Source organism: Mesitornis unicolor, unplaced genomic scaffold (assembly GCF_000695765.1).
Source record: "Mesitornis unicolor isolate BGI_N332 unplaced genomic scaffold, ASM69576v1 scaffold7350, whole genome shotgun sequence".
Taxonomy (NCBI): domain Eukaryota; kingdom Metazoa; phylum Chordata; class Aves; order Mesitornithiformes; family Mesitornithidae; genus Mesitornis; species Mesitornis unicolor.
This window is the reverse complement of record NW_010158973.1, coordinates 34,634-51,455: the sequence shown is the minus strand read 5'-3', so window position 1 is coordinate 51,455 and position 16,822 is coordinate 34,634. Positions and strand designations below refer to the sequence as shown.

Here is a 16,822-nt window from a genome sequence, read left to right as displayed (position 1 = left end):
CTCTTCTGTACACAAGAGTGCAAAGGAGCACATGTCCATTGCATGGAACAGAGAGGTAGGGTCAGCTCAAAGCCATTGGGGCCTTTTCTTGCCGAGAGCTGGTGTGTCACTAAGCCTTTTTCTGTTGATGTTATATCTTCTGTTGAACTGAAGATGAAACATGTTATGAATGCAGAGAGAACTTACTGCCCTCCCTGGCTGTTTGGACCAAAACTATTTTTTGCTTCGGTCAGTGGTATCAGTAACTTATCCCTATTATACTCTCATTGCATATCTTTGACATTTTAGCTTTGTCTGAATTATCCTAACACCTTTACTTTACAAAACTGAGAGTTGACAGTGCTGTCTGTTTTATGGGTTTATTAATGTCTTGCAATGTGTTGAGGGAGAATTAAAAAAGGAGACTAGGAAAGTCAGTTGCTGAGTGTCTGTGTGTTGCCAAGTTGTTACTTTTACAAGATAAATCTTTCTACTGATGGAACACCAAGTCATAAATGTACTTTATAAAATCAATATTAACCTACAGTTTATCATTAGAAGTTAAAGAATAGGTGAAGCCCGCTATTACTTTATTATGTAACTAAACAGAAATACTGTATGAGGCGTAACCAACCTTTGCTTTAGCCTGTGGAAGGGGACAATAGTTCTCCTTGGACTTGGGTGCCACCAGCCTATTGCTCCTGTTGTTGTGTGTTTGGAAACCCAGTCCAATTGCCTCCTTGGAGTCACAAAGAGAAAAATTACAAGATGGTGGTGGTCAGTGCTATTAGAAAATGAATACAGAGCTGCTGTTTTGGGACTGGGAGAAAGAGTTAATTATAACTGTGGAGAGAACCAAAAAATAAAGGTCACTTCAGTATTCACAGTAATTTCTAACTATTTAATGCTTCATTGTGACCTTCCAACTAGAGATTGATTTATTCACACAAAATATGTTCATTCTAGTGATCTGCAGTGTTACATTTGTATTTGGACTGAGTAGATAAATTTGTCCTTTAGTCACTTTTACAAGTCATTTAGTTTCCAGCTTTCCAACTGCATCACAGTATAGTGTAAGCTGTAATGATTACATTGCAATTATATTATATGGCTTTTTATAGGTACTTTTCTTTTGAAGTAGAGTTTACTATGATTTAGGTCTTCTAAACTTAAAAAGAAACATGAAGGAAATAATTTTTTAAAATAGGCTAAGTAACTTCTACTTTTGTAAAGAAATTTCTGGGTACATTTTATGCTTTCATCAGCTAATGCTTCTTGTTTTCAAATGGAAGCTGTGAAATGTCTGTAGCATCTTTTAAAAATTCATGTGCAAAGGTGGGAGGAGCTACAGATGAGCATGGGTTTTAGACTTACCACAGCGTTGCATACTGCACATCTAACATATTTTTTCTGCAAGGTCATAATATAATAGATCATTTAGAGGTTAAAATGTAACTATAAGCAAAAATGCGTTGCCAGTGTTTTTTGGGCTTTGAACTCCAGTGAGACATGTTTTGGAATGGAGAAGTCAAAATGGATGTGGGAAATGACTGTTTTCTGTCTGGTGCTCTGGAGACCTCAGCTGAAATACTACGGCCTGAGCTTCCAGAAGGATGAGGATAAATGGTTAAAGAACAGTAGAAACAGAGGGAATTTATTTCTTTTTTTCTTTTTTTCTTTTCTTTTTTTTTCTTCTCAAAGTGATTGATGAGGAAAAAAGTTGAAGAATTTGTTTTTTTCCGGGAAATAAATTACTGACAGAAGAGCTGACTTTCAAAGTATAAAAAGCTATGATAAGCAGGACATGGATCAGTTTTTACCTAAAGAGAGAAGTAATTTGTTTCCTTTTCAGTGAGCAATACAAGGATAAAGAAAAACCTTCTAAGGGTATTTAAGCATAGGCTGTGAAAGCCCTGCCCTTCAGTAGACATCTGTGATGAATGTTTTATACGTGATCCAGCTCCACGTTTCTGTAATTCAGTGGATTGCGTGCTTGGCAGAGCAGGGGAAGGAGGAACTAATCTTACTATATGCAAACATGCTACTTGCACATATTCATTTGAATGAAGATAGCAATAACAAAGTAAAGCAGAAGAAAAAAAGACAAGGAAAGAATGAGATGTTGAGATCTAAAATTACATTTACACAAATAATTTACACGTAGTAAAGAAGGTTTCTGTCTTTATAAGCACCGTACTTTGAAAGAGCTACAGCTTGCTTTACACACACCACTTTCAAAGATTGCAGTATTTCTGCTCAGGCAACTGATATCTTGTGTATATATCTCTCATGCCTGCTGCATTTTGAACAGTAAAACTATGTTCAGATAACCATTTTTCAAATTGTATTCTGGTAATGCATGCACTGCCAGTTTATCGTAGCTTGAGTGCCATATCAGTGACTGGCAGGATGAACATAAGCCCACCTTCCCACCCTGACTCCTTGTATTCTTTCTAATGCTGCATGGTCAGGCATCACTGCTGCTGCAGTGTAGTGAAGATCTCCATATCAGATCAGGGTACCCCTGTGCTGTGGAGCAGAAAACAGGCTCTACTGCTAAGAACTTACTATCTGCAGTAAGACATCAACATAGAAGCAGAGTCATGGGAAAAAATGAAAGCAAATAAGGTGGTTTTGACCTTTGTGATAGATAAGTGGTCTTACTGCTTCAGCCGTTGGACTGCTGATGAACTCTGGGATTATTGAGAAGAAATGTTTATGTGTTCTTTGATAAATAAATAGTGGAGGTTAGAGGTGTTTAGGGTGTCCTTCCTGCACAAAGGGTCAAAATTGCCATCTCAATAACATACAATTTTGAGATAACATTAGGGGACTTCAGTCATGAAAGGGCTTAAAAGTGAGGAGAATTTAGATGGCTTTTAGATGAAGGAAAGGAGGCTCTGGAGCACTGTAGGGAGAAGTGCAATGACAGAGTAATAAGCTTAATAAAAGTCTTTGCAACAAATTTACGAATGAGGCAAGAATGGGGTAGTAAAATGGGATTTTGTTGCCTTTATTTAGGCATGCAGTGGAAGCAATCTGAATGAGGAGACTGGATTGTTTTAGCGGGTGTGACAATAGGAAGGCCTGCACAGTAGAGATGGTGTACTTAATTACAATCTGAGATTTTTTGTTATCTCTTGGATTTGATTAACTAGAAAGAAAGTCAGCTCAAAGATGACTTTCCAGAAAGATGAGTGACTGGTGACTTGGAATGCAGTCAAGAAAGGATCAAGTTAAGCATTAGGTGAGAGACCTTTAGGCAAGGTTCGTGGGTCTGTTGTCTTGGAAGTGAGGCAGTACCTGCAGAGGGAATAGCGGCACAGGAGCATCTCTTCTTGTGGAGGCTTTTTTGGTTGCATGCTTTGAATAAGTAAAGGTGGGAAATGGTGTACAAATGAAGGTGTGATAGACTGTGAAGGAAGCTGTTAGGGTTGCAAGATTTCATCTGGTGAAATTGGAGAGCAATAATAACATGTTGTGGTTTAGGGCTGGGCTGGCCACTAAATCCTGGACAGATGCTCTCTATTAACCCTTCTCCCCTCGCCAGAAGGGAAGAGAAAAGAGAATAAGGGAGAGAAAGACTTTACGGTTTGGAAAATAAAACTAACAGATTTAATAAAACAATAATACTAATACTACAGGATAATAATGTAAATAGGAAAATAATGAAATATATACAGATATGTACAAATATATACAAAACCAATATAAAATCCTTCCCCTACCCTTCCCTCAATGACGAATACGTCACCAGAGGCTCTGCGGAGCAGGGCACTGGAATAGTCCCAGACCGAACTCGGCAACAGGTGGAGCAGGATGCAGGACACATGAATCAGGATCAGCGGCAGACGAACGAGCAGGGTTCTGATCAGACCTCGGCCTCTGCAGAATCGAGATGGATGGAAGGGTCCAAGATGGAAGAAGGGTTGAGACCCTCGTGATCCCTTGGCTTTTATACCGAGTATGACGTATGTGGGATGGAATACCCACATGGTCAGTTTTGGGTTGGCTTCCCCCCCGTAGACGCAGACACAGCACTCATGGTGAGACAACTGACCTTGAGCATATCTTCTAGCAGCGCTGTTTGGGAAAAACATGCTGCTAGTTTTCAGCAAGTTCAGCCACTTAAAGAGAGACTGAGCTGAAAAGTAAAATCACTAAATAGAAAATTAGTGCTATTTAGCTCAAACCAGGACATAAAATTAGAAGAAGCAGGACCACAGAAAGACCTGAGACTTGGCATGGCAGGTTTGGTGGAGGTGGTAGCCAGTGGTCTAAGAGCTGAGTAAAGGGAGGCAAAGCTGAGATAATTGTTGTGTATTATCTGAAGGAGAAAGCGGAGACAGCAGAGAAGCCTAAGATGTCTTTGACTTTGGTAGATGTGCTTAAAGGATGGGTGGCTGAGATGGTTACGAACAGAACACAAAATTTGCAACAGTGGGTCTTCCCTTATGGGCGTGTGAAGGAAAAAAAAAAGATATACATGGAAAAGATAAAATTTACTATCAGGAGTGTGGTCAGAATCTTAATCTTGAGTGTTTGGGGGCTTTATCTTAAGCTGCCAGCTGCATGCGACAAATTCATATGGAAGCCCAGCCTAACGTGTCCGTGCATCTTCTAGGCTGGGTCTGGCTCACATCTACGGAGTTAAGTATGTGAACAGAGCATACATCCAGAGCTTGTTTGCACCCATCAGCGTATGCGTGCTTGGGTTGTGGGGGTGCACGTGCACACATGTGGCCCTTTAGGTTCCAAGATCTTTCATTTGAGAGTGTGGAGAAGCTGACACTAGAGGAAACTCCAGCAGTGTATTTCAGGATGTATCTCATTACATGAAGTAACATAGATAATGATTTAACAAACTTAATTTAAAAAAAAAAAAGTGCTTTTAAGGATTAAAGTGAAGTTATTTTTTTATTAGGTCTCCCACTGTTGTATCTGTAAATTTTTGTTGAATGTTATTACACAAATGTTTTGTTGGCCATTGATTGTTTTAGTGATACCATTTGTGTCATAGTAAATGAATTGAATGAAACATTCAGAAGAACAGTAGAATCCTGCAATTGCAATCTGTTGCTGATTCATTGTTACAATAGGAAAATCCCATCTCTACTTTAGTCTTTCTGCCTACAGACTACAAAGAATGCACTTTCTGACTTTGACTGCAATTTTGACATTTAAAGAAATGCTTGTTATGTTGAGGCTTCTGTGTTTTATTCACTCTGAGAACGTTTCGAGTATGTACATAATTAGACCATATATCATAATGTATAAAAGAATTTAATTTTTACTCTCATTAAAAAAAACAAAACAAACAGAAAAAATACAAACAAAAAGCCTACACAAAACCAACCCTAAATGCAAACTCCCACACTTAAATCTTCTAGATTTTTCGTGAAACACAGATATAGAAACATATGGAAGAAGGAAGCTTTATATAGTTAAGAAGGAAGAGAAGAGAACCTTTTATTATTCTTATTTTGAAAATGTTCTTTTTACATCATTAACTTTGATTATTTTATTACTGAGGCAAATACAAAAATGACTGAGGTAAAAAGTATAAATTCTAGCAAAGGTGATGCCTGTAACTGTGCTTAACAAACCAAGAAAAGATAAAACTCTTGCCCAGTTTTGGAAGCTGCTTGTTCTAGCTGTACTGAATGCAGGAATTATGAAAACAAAATAGGATTCTTGTTACACTCATTTGCATGTTAAATATTCTGGATGTTTTTCCAGCTCCCAGTTATTTCAAAGCAGTCTGAGCTCTGGGAACAAACCAAATGATTTAGAGTGCTCTTTGGTGTGCAGATGACCCCTTCCCTGAAAATGTGCTAGCCCAAAACGGAGCAAGTTGATGATTGTGCTCTTTGAAATCATAATAGGCTGCTGGTATAAACCCTTTCCTTCATATCAGCTTCTGAAGTACATGGCTAAAGAGAATATTTGAGAGGGTACAGATAGGCAAACAGTATTCATTTGCTCCATGATGAAAGTCATTCACGTTCCCGTTTTCTTCATAGCCAAATTTGAAATAGCTTGAATGTGTAAAGCAAATGAGAAGTAGCCCAGCAGTGAAATGCTTTAGACTAAGTGCAGTTGCTCTTTAAATCAGGCATTTAAATCAGCCTGTACTATTTATCACATCCAAAATGCCTGTATGAGGATGAATTTCAGATCAGAAAGTTGGTATTTTAATAGTTTAGTGCTCTATCCACTGAAAAAATCCCCACACCAGGAAAAAAAAAACAAACCCAAAACTAAAAACCCAACCAAACCACACAAAAAGAAAATCCTCACAACAGATGTGTAGGAGGACTCAGGGATTTTGTCAAATGGCATCTGTGTCAAAATAAATGAGGCAGTTTATCACAAGGACAGTATCCCTAACGATGCACTAACATTAATGGGCTCCAAATCCTTGCTCAAAGAAGAGATCATGAACCTTCTGGGTAGTTGGACAGTGTCACCTTTAATACTCAGTAACAATCAAAAGGCAAATTGTTAGGACAGGAACAGAATGAATTATTGTTATGTCTTTGTAAATCAGTGTGACCCAGATTTATTTTATTTCTTTTTTTTCACATTTCATGCAATAGTTGGTTTCCCTTTTCAGGAAGGAATTAGTAGAGCTAGAAAAGGTGAGGGCGAAGGGAAACCAGCTCTGCAATGAAATTGTTTCTGTACCAAGAAAAATTAAGTAACTAAGTAAAGTTGTGGCAAAGTTGCGTGAAGTTGGGAATGGGGATTATGATTCGGAGACAGTTGTTCGCTGTTTCTCTGAAGATGGGAGCAGAAGGATATCAAGTGAAATTATTAGGCAGCAGGTTTAAAATAAAATGTGGTATTTTATGCCACTCATAATAAAGTGTGGACACACAGGAGGTAGTAGAGGTCAAAAATATAAATGTGCTCAAAAGGAGCAGTACAAATTGAGAGAAAAGCCTGTCAGAGGCTGGCAAGCATAAGCTGTGGGTGCAGCTGAAGCTGTGGAGCCCCAGAAGCTGTGGACAGGATGGCAGCCTTGTCTCGCTGCTTGTGCTCAAGCTGTCTGCAACAGGCCACCACGGGAGATGGAATCATGGGCTTGGGAGTCTGTGGATCTGAGCCAGTTATATATAGCCTAATGGCCTTCCCCACGTTGCCTCCTTTCACCAGTTACAAGTTATAGCCAGCCTGTAACTTCTTTCTCTTTCTCTCTCACACACGCGTGTTGTTTTTTTTCTTCCCTCAAAGAAGTAACTCTTTCTTTCTCCAAACTTGGTGGATATATTGCTCCCTTTTCAAGCTTTTTGATTTTATTTTCCCCTGGAAATTTATCCTTGAGTCTTGTTACACTTCCTGGGAATGCTAGTGCATGGTTTACCGAAATAAATCGGCCTCATGTGGGCATGCATCTCGCTATATACCTGTTGAGCTCTCCTGGCTGACTGTGGTCTACCTGACATACCCATCTTCCCTGGAAGCCTCAGGGATGTCCTGGTGGATTTCTTTTTTCCCCTTGTGTGGACTTGGCACTGAGCACGTCTGATGATGTGAAGGTCGTGCATAATCAGAGACAAGGAGCAGAGCTGGGGTTTGTGGTACACAGAAGCCCTTAAGGATCTTGTCTGTAAGTGTGGCCAAAGAAGGATAGTGTATCTGGCAGGAAACTTTTATTTTCCGCTCTTACTTGTGCACAAACTTACTTGCATTCCTCAGTTCTGCAGGGGACAGGACAGAGCTACTTGTCCTTTCTCTCACTGCTTCTTTTCCAAGAGCAAAAGTATGTGCCTGGTAGGTCCATTCAGACATCTCTGTTCCTGCCATTGAATCACAGCATGAAGGGAATGAAGAAGTATCTGTAGGTGCCTTTAAATATGCTCCTCCAAGCTCTTGAAATTATCTTAAAATAGTTCATATTTTAATATTTTAGCATGTAGTAAAGAAACCACTTTACTGTTGTGCATGTGTGATCACTGGGTGCAGTCTGGTTTTGCCTTTGTTCTGCTAGTTAGTTTGATGGTCAGGCACAACTTTTTATAATCTAAAAAAAGTGTTAATCCTACCTTTTCAGGTAGGTTGTGTTGAGGAATTTTCATATATCTAGACTTCTTCCACCCACATGGGTGTGGTGGGATTTAATTCTGAGCCTGTGCAAGTGCCATGGGAGTTCAAATCAAGTCCTACTGTTCCTATTTCCACCTAAATCACCTGTGCCTCATGTACAAAGAAGTGGAAGCAGGAGGGCGATGTTCTGGTCTGCTTATCTGGCTCTTCCCAGCATAGAGCTGGGAAGCAGAAACTGGATGAAGTTACTTTGTAGTGCACAGCTGGCCTGTAAGCCTGACAGGAGCAGTCTGCATTGGATAATAACATGTTCATTTAAACAGTGCTAGTAATCTGCGTCCATTCTTGTGATGTGCAAATTGGAACGTACAATGAGCTGCGAGTACAAGGGAGCCTTGATAATTGAGGAACAATTTGCTTAATTATGTTGTTCTTTGTCAATGTATCATTAAGACGTTGAAAAAGTGAAATGATTATTTAATGTTTGACGGTGTCAATATTTTCCCAGTCTCCCAGATAATTTAATCGTCAGGATACATGTATTTGGAGAAGAAGTTACTCTAGAATATACATGAATAGGAAATGGATAAGGATAATAAAGACATGGTTGGGTTGGTTTTTTTTATTAAAAAAAAAAAGCCAAACAACAACAAACCATAACTACTTTATTTATTTCACTAAAATAAAAAGTTGGGGTATGTTGTGAGGGGACTTAGTGGAACATGGTACGTGTTGTACCTGTGTATTATTTTTGTAGTCATAAAGGATCTTACATTGCAAAACCAGGTTTTTCCCTGTTGCTTTTTGGGTATTGAGAGAGGCCAGTTCTTGACTGGTGACTAATCTTAAATGCTAAAGTGACCTTGGTCAAAAGGGGATGAACACATGCAAGTGCTGACTCAGGTTACCAGAGTCAAGTAATAACCTTATAGGCCTTTGTTTGCTCTTGATTAAAACAATAGATTTGTGTTCTTAGCTGTCCTACTGCAGCTGTCAGCATTTTTGTTCTTTCTGTGACCAGAAAACAGGTTAAATAAGTCATTAAACAAGGCATAACCTCTGTTTCCAAAGCATACTTAAGAAATCGCTTACAGATAGAAAAAATACAAAGATTATAAAGATTTCTATATAAATACTCTGAAACAAATGTTAATATCCAGATGTCTTTATGTCCACTGATTTTACAATTTTCAATTGGAAAAACCTGACTTCTCTTATCCTGCATTAATAACTTTTTAGGTACTAATGTAGGACTATTTCTTCATTGTGAAAAGAATGCTATGCTTCTATGTTTGCAGATGTTGTGAAGCCACCAGTCAGTTCTTTACAACCATCTGCTGAGTTACCCTTGCCCATCAACACTTCACCACCTTCCGTGCAAGCAGAATCTTCCCTACCTCCTCCTTATCAGCTTATTAATATCCCCCCACTGGAGTCTTCCTCTGGTCAAGAAGATCCTCAAGACTACCTACTGCTAATAAACTGTCAGAGTAAAAAACCTGAACCTATAAGGTAAGTGACCTTTTTTTCTTAATAACACTTACTTGTATTACAGGCCAAGAATGTTTGTGCTAAAAGCACTTACGTTATTCATGAGGAATTGAACATTTGGATGCATATAATCTGCAGGGAGAAGCTGCCTGTAACTTTTGCTGCTTTTCTTTTTGTGCTTGAACTTCTTACAGCAATGTAAGTTGTTGGATCAGCACTAGACGCACTTCAGAAGTGAGGACAGTAATTGCCAATACAAAGTGTCAGATCAATTCAGTGATCCATTCATTGGATCCATTCAGTGATTCATTTCATTATAGCCTGGAGTGATGCAAGGCAGAAAGCAGAGATGTACTCTTTTCTTTAGCCACAATCTGGTCTCTAGTCTAGGACTAGAAAAGCTGGAGAAATTTAGCTTTTCTCCCTTCTGATATTTGGTGCCCCAGTTTTGACAGTTAAAACCTTCATGAAAAGGTTTTAGTAAAACATGGTGACGTTTGTTAGCATCTGACAGGTTATCACATCACTGAATGTAGCAGTCCTTGAATTGGATATGCTGATTATTGCTGACGTGGTTCAAACTCTCAAGTGAGAATAAAAGATCATTGTTATATGATAACTAGGAATGTTAACTTAAAACACTCAATTACTGTATCCTGAATTTTAACTTTTTTTTCCCAAATGACAGATACTTAAAAGCAAACTCAAATAAACCTTATTTCTTACTGCATAAAGAGTACCCACACAGTCAGTTCTCTAGAGGAGTGTGTAATAGGAAATTTTAAGGAAAGAATTGAAAACTTCTACTGAATTGAATGTGTATTTATTTCTCCAACTGCTTCTTCTAACTTAAATAGGTGTACAGCACCTCCTGCATAGGAGGGTATGATGTTTATGGTAACTATCTGGGAAGTACCACTGTGGTTTTTCAGAGCAGATTGTAGCGGCCATCCATTTGCAGCAGGCAAAAAACAAACAACAAAAAAAACCCTACAAAAAAAACAAACAAAAAAACTACAACCAACCACAAACAAACTTGACGTGACAAGCTCCTGAGGAGCCTCACCTGACTTTGAAGTTGACTTTGCTTAGAGGTGTTGGAAGAGCTGGACCAGATAATCTTCAGAGGTCCCTACCAACCTTGAATGTTCTGTGGGAGAATCTTATAAATCTCTCTGGCAAGCTACTTTTCTGCTGTAATTTAAACCAAAATCTGCTGGGGTATTTCCAGAAAAATAAACAAAATGTCGTATTCTTTTTATGACTGCAGACAAGTACATAGGACGCTGAGGAAAGCTTCCTTTGAAAGTGTTTCAGTTAGTATTCCACATACTCCCTGAGGGCCATACCTTTTAGTGGCAGTGCCTTCTTCATCAACACCTTGATGCTCTGCCAGTTCTACCTGTGCCGTGTGCTCTCCACTCCCTGGACATTTTTATCTTGCTCTGTTGTGCCTGAGGAGTTTCCTGCTCCATTTGCTGATGATTACACAGTAGAAAAGCATCCACCCTTCACAATCTTTCTTAAAAAGCAGAGGAATGAGCCTACAGTTCCCTCAGAGTATGGAATGTGCAGGTTATCAGCAGCACAGAAGCTGCAATGCTTCCTGCAAGAGAAGGGGAAACTCAGTGTCTGCTTTCTCAGTGTTAGAGGTTTCAATGTTCAGTGGTGTTTAGAAGCTGATGGTGTGTGAGAGATATGTCACCTTTCCTGCCAAAAGCTGTCCAAAAGTTTGGTATAGTTTCCAGAACAGTTTAGCAGAGAAATCTTGGCTTCTCATTTCGGCACCCTGGCTCATCAGAAGTGTGTCAAAGTGCCCTTTTGCTACTCTGAGGGATGGGCATCGAGTGGATTTCTAACACCACGTGAAGCATGTTTTTAGGAACTGTCAAAGGTTGGGATGTGTAATTGACTTTCTGACCTGAATTCCACAGCTGTGTGTTGTGTGGGTTAGGTGGAGGGGGTAAAGCCTTAGGAGACCATAGGCATGTATTGTTAATTGAATTGTTTATTCCTGTGATGTTTTTCCCTTTAGACTTCAAAGTTGTCGATATGCAGAGGGAACATTTTCTGTTATAGTTGTGCATGTTACTTTATAGACAATCTGGGAACCAAGGCTTTGGGATTCTTTTCCAGGTGAGGCGGGTAACTGAGAAAGTACCCAGGCTGCCTCTTTGAAATCTTTAAGAATTATGGTGTTTCAGAACTAACAAATAATCTGGAAATGTTTCATTACAGTGCTGTGCAATGCACTACATACTGTTGTGAGAACGTTTTGGGTGCAGCACTTGCAGGTGTAATAAGCATGCTGTAATTTTGTCTAAAATAGTTTTATGCTCTGATCACGGCTCACTTGAGAAGGAGCATTGTTTGACTGTAGCATTTAATGATATTTTTAAGGTTTGTATTTGAATCATAAGTAAGAAAATTCAGCCAGAGACTGTTTCCAAAACCCTTATTGTTCTGGCTCATTCAAAAGGTATATTGAAATACTAAACACTGTCTTCCTCATCTTTCCTGTGTTTATGAACCAGCCAAGGGTCACCCTTTCTCTCGGAAGAAGGGCAGGAATACCTGCTACTAGAAGATTTTGAAAGTAAAAAGATTCCACTGCAGTGAGTGAACAGTAGCCATTCTTAGAACGCGTGTGAGAAATTAATCACAGAGCCATTAACTTGCCTGGAAATCTTGTTTGTCTGAGATGCATCTTGCATGGTGTTCTGTAAGTTTTATCAGAAAAACTATGTAACTCTGGCTTCCATTTTCTGGAAATGGCTGTAATCAAGATTGAGCTGGTTTCATTTATTTATTTATTTATTTGTTTATCTATCTATCTGCATTTTTACTGTGCTTGCTGTTTCTGTCCCAGATTGGTGGCACACAAGAGCAGTTTTGCTGCCACTTTGTTCACAGTATTCTGTTTAATCAGTCATATCGATTCCTGCAGATGGGAAAAAAACCAGCTCGAAAGGATAAGTGGTCAAGCCAGACCAAACACAGCCTATTAAAAATGGTATTATTGCCCCTCAGACTAAAACACTTTAAAAACTTTTTTCTTGGGTCTCTGTCAACAAGTCATTTTTAGTATGTGGAGGCAGGCTTTTTGTTGGGCTCCCGCCACCCCAATACCCCACTTCTGCTCTGTGCACCTTAGCATACAGTCCTTGTAGATCAGCAGGCTGTACATTTATCTCTTCTTGATACGTGGGAAGAGGTGTCCAGTCTTAGCACTAAGTGAGGAGTAGTTTGGCCACTTAGCATAATTTGCAGATATGTGATGTCCATATGTGATAACACTGAGTTCTTGTCATCTGCTTATTAATAGGATGAGGAGTTTTCATTGTGTTATATTCACCTTGGCTTTATTTTCAACTGAGGCATAATAAAGACCATTAATACTTATCTTAATAATAAATTGTTAATGGAATATTTAAACCAATTTATTTGGCTGCCGTTGTTGAGCTGTTCTGAAGTACATGGGAAAAAAATTGAAGTTTTCAGGTAACTTTCTTAAATGCAGAAATCATCCAGAATCCTGCAGAAGTAAAGTCTGTCTCTGAACTCTGGTTCTAACCTAAATTTCCTTGAAGTAGCATGAATCAAATACACATTGTAGAATTTCAAAATTGTACTTGTTCTTGTCGCCATGGTCAGTGGTTAATACTGAGTTTTGAAAACTATTTAAGCTTCAGAGGCCAAATTCCCTGTCTGCATTTTGGCTTAAACTGCTTTCTTGGCCCATGCTTCAGTCTGTCTTCAAACTTTTGGTTTTGCAAAATCAGATTGGTTACAACCTGTTCATATTTTGAAAACTATTTTAATAGACTAAGAAGTTGATTCCAGAAGATTACTTTTAAAAACTAGAAGTAAATCAGAAATGCCCTCTTTTAATGAGACATGAAAATTGTTGTCATCAGTTGAGCAAATGACATGAGAGGTCATGAGTTTCTGAGTCTTCTGTTTTCACAACTGCTTGTGGTCAGGAAAGAAGCAGTAGCATTCTTGTAGACCCAGAAAAAACCCGAAATTTAAAAATAATAGCATTTGTTGCTTACATATGATGAACAATCCTTAAGCACTGGCATTGTATATTTGCTGTTGCATCTTGAGCTTTGGTTATATGCTCCTGCATGTTGTGCATCTTTAGTCGGATATAAGGTGGCACCATTATAACATGCCCTAATGTCTGTAGAAACACCATAGTGCCTAGAACTGGTAAGATTTTTCTGAACTATATTTACTCTGCTCTGTGTGTGTAAAATACATTAAAAGTTAATTGAGTTCTGGTCCATGGCTAAATGGATGAAAGTGACCCTGTGTACAAGCCATGAATTGAAAAATGACATTGAGTGTACCCTTTTTTGATCTGTGCATTTCAGTTCTGTTTTTGTAAGATAATTGGTAGTGTTAATATTTTATTTTTGTAGTTTTGGAATTTTTTTTCATTTTAAAGTATATCCTAGTGAACTGGAACGAATAAATTTAGTTCTACAACTGATTGTCAGTGTCCAGCTTTCTAGACTGCCCACTATTTTTTTTTTTTATAGCATGTAAAACACAGCTCACAATCCTTGCCATACTTGCTCATGTAAAACACACGTGACTTTTGCTGGGACTTTGGTCTGAATAAAAACCACAGAACTAGAAGAGTATGTCTAGAAAGTGAGGAACTGAATAAATCTTTCAAGTAAAGAGCAAGGGCTGCAGTAGGGGCTAAGCTCGGAGTGTTACTAGTGATACAGTAAGTTCACAATTTGTTATGACCTCATGTAGTTCCTTCAGTCCTATGTGCTCTGTTTTTTGCCAGTGTGTTAAAATACCAGCGGTTCATTCATGAATTTGTGAAGCTCTGAGGCAAAGGAGGTAAACTGTTAGCAAACGAGAGATGTGTTTTTGACAGTAGGCATCATAAGGAATAAAGGAATTTTCACTTTCTTGGTTGTGCCAAGGATAATACTTAATGAGAACATTCACTTGTTTCTAGGTGTCTATTAAATTAAATGCAGAGTAGCGTTCATAGTCATCTAGAAACCAATTCTGATCAGTGAGACAGAACTTAAATCTATGTTTAAAGTAGTAACCAGAGCAAAATTAGTATACCTTTGCTAATGGAGTGGACCCCACACCGAAAGAACAATCCAATAGAAAAATACAATGTAATTAAAGCTGGAGCAGGACTCTCATAAGCCGCTTGGGGTGATGGAAGATTGTATCTCTGCTATTAAACAGAACAAAAACCAGTTCATTAGATGAATGACATTTTTCTTGACTGAAGATGTCCAGTCTAAGGTAATCGTAGCAGTTCCCTTGATAGCTGGCAGAGAGGCACTTTGGGAGCGATTCATCAAGTTTAGATGGATATCAAAGAAAGGCGGATTGTGTTTCACACAGTCTTCATTTCTCCAATGGCTGCAGATGAAACCTAAATGAATAGCTAAACTGGAGTCCTTTCTCCTCAGGTTTCCAAAACCCTGGGAGATAAATTCAGCTGTCCCTTAAGAAAGAAATTTTTTTTTTTATGGTCTTATCAACAAATTGAAATTTGAATAATAAATTCTGGTTGTGATCACCTTGAGGTAGAGAGCCTCTTAAGGGGAAAAAGATGGCTTCTTGAGGTACTCCTGCTGTTGAGTTTTGTATTTAATTCCTCAGAAGCATTATATAAACTGCATGGATCAGTTGCTTAGTAAGAGTAGTATAGCACCTATTCATTGATACACAGGCATGCTGAAATACTGACCCTATGTATGTATAAATTAACACAATGGTATGGTACTGTGGTAATGAAACTAGGAAATATCATGGTATGACTGACCAGAAAGTGTATGGACTGCTTTAATTCCACCTGTGTTAGTATTTTGCCACTGTCCTGACTTTCATTTAAGCAAGGAGTCAGACTGATAACAGAATTTTTCAGCCTGGAGCAAGGTAACTGGGGAGATTTACCAAAAAAAAAAAATATTGCGGTGTGTTTACTTTCCGTGTAAGTTTACTGATACTGGTTAGTACCAGTATTAATGAGTCCTAATCTCATAAAAGATGGAATTGCTAAAGAAATCAAAGGTAAACTACTGTGCAGTTTTATCTAACAGCACTGCCTTAACTTCCATTCAAGGCAAAAGCACTCTGTTGCCCATACACCCTATGGATTTTTTTTTTCCCCAAAGTGCATGCTATCTTCCTTCTGTTTCTGTTCTTATCTGTTATTTCTCTCTTTCATGTATTTCAAACCACTTTTATATGGTCAGTACATAATGTTAGGTATGCACTTAAGGGCATTACAAACAATTGTATTTTTTCCTCTAACATTTTTTTCATACTGATTAGAAGTAGCAAATACTGTAAACCCAAGGACTGAGTGTATTATTTTTACATTTAACAGTGCCATTAGAGTGCTGCTAGTTTGTAGCATGGGTTATAAAGAATAATAATAAAATCCCCCAACACCCAGACAAACTGCTCCAAGTTGGCTTCCTGGAAATCACTTGCTTTATGAAACATCAACTACTTGTTTAGCTGCTGCTAAAGCTTCACACTTCTGGTGTTATCTGATTCACGTGCATGGTTTGTATGTGTGTAATTACTTAAGATCCTTCTTAAGAACTAATGTTTGTTTAGTAATTGAGTTTCTGCATTTCATTTTAAAAAAAATGGAGGAGATGTAGGTTGGGTTTTTTAGTTGTTTCCATTTTAAGTGTTGTGTTTAGTTGCAATGTTTGCTTTTCTTTATATGTTCATCAACATTTTAATTTTACAATCTTATGTGTAGATCTCATGCTGACTCAGCAAAATCAAGCTCTTCTGAAACAGATTGCAATGATAACGTGCCCTCCCACAAAAATCCTGCTCCATCAGCGAGCAAGCATGCCGTGAATGGCTTTTTTCAGCAGCAAGGTGTCTATGACTCTCCACCTTCTCGTACTGGACTGGCATTGGCAGACTGCGGCCTTTATAACCTGCCTAGGAGTTACTCGCAGGATGTTTTACCAAAGGCAGCGTCTCCATCTGGGACTGATACAGAAGGAGAGCAACACGTTTTCAACACCCCATCGGCAACATCTTCATTAGACGCACAGATGAGGCACATCTCCATTAGCTATGACATTCCCCCCACGCCTGGAGGTACTTACCAGATTCCACGAACTTTTCCGGAGGGAACGTTGTCTCAGACTTCAAAACTGGAGACTATTCCAGATATTCCTCCACCTCGGCCACCGAAACCTCACCATGCTGCAGATCGGTCTCCTGTGGAAACATGTAGCATTAGTCGCACTGCTTCAGATACTGATAGTAGTTACTGCAT

At 38.7% G+C, this 16,822-nt stretch overlaps 1 protein-coding gene across 1 annotated transcript in view; it reads left to right on the top strand.

The window, feature by feature from the left end:
- GAB1 (GRB2-associated binding protein 1) overlaps positions 1-16,822 on the top strand; it is a 41,101-nt gene that overhangs the window by 1,318 nt on the left and 22,961 nt on the right. The window contains exons 2-4 of the mRNA XM_010185167.1: positions 9,327-9,540; positions 12,054-12,134; positions 16,289-16,822. The exon at positions 16,289-16,822 is cut by the window's right edge and continues 89 nt beyond it. Coding sequence (XP_010183469.1) covers positions 9,327-9,540; positions 12,054-12,134; positions 16,289-16,822 — 829 coding nt within the window. The remainder of the gene's footprint in view (positions 1-9,326; positions 9,541-12,053; positions 12,135-16,288) is intronic.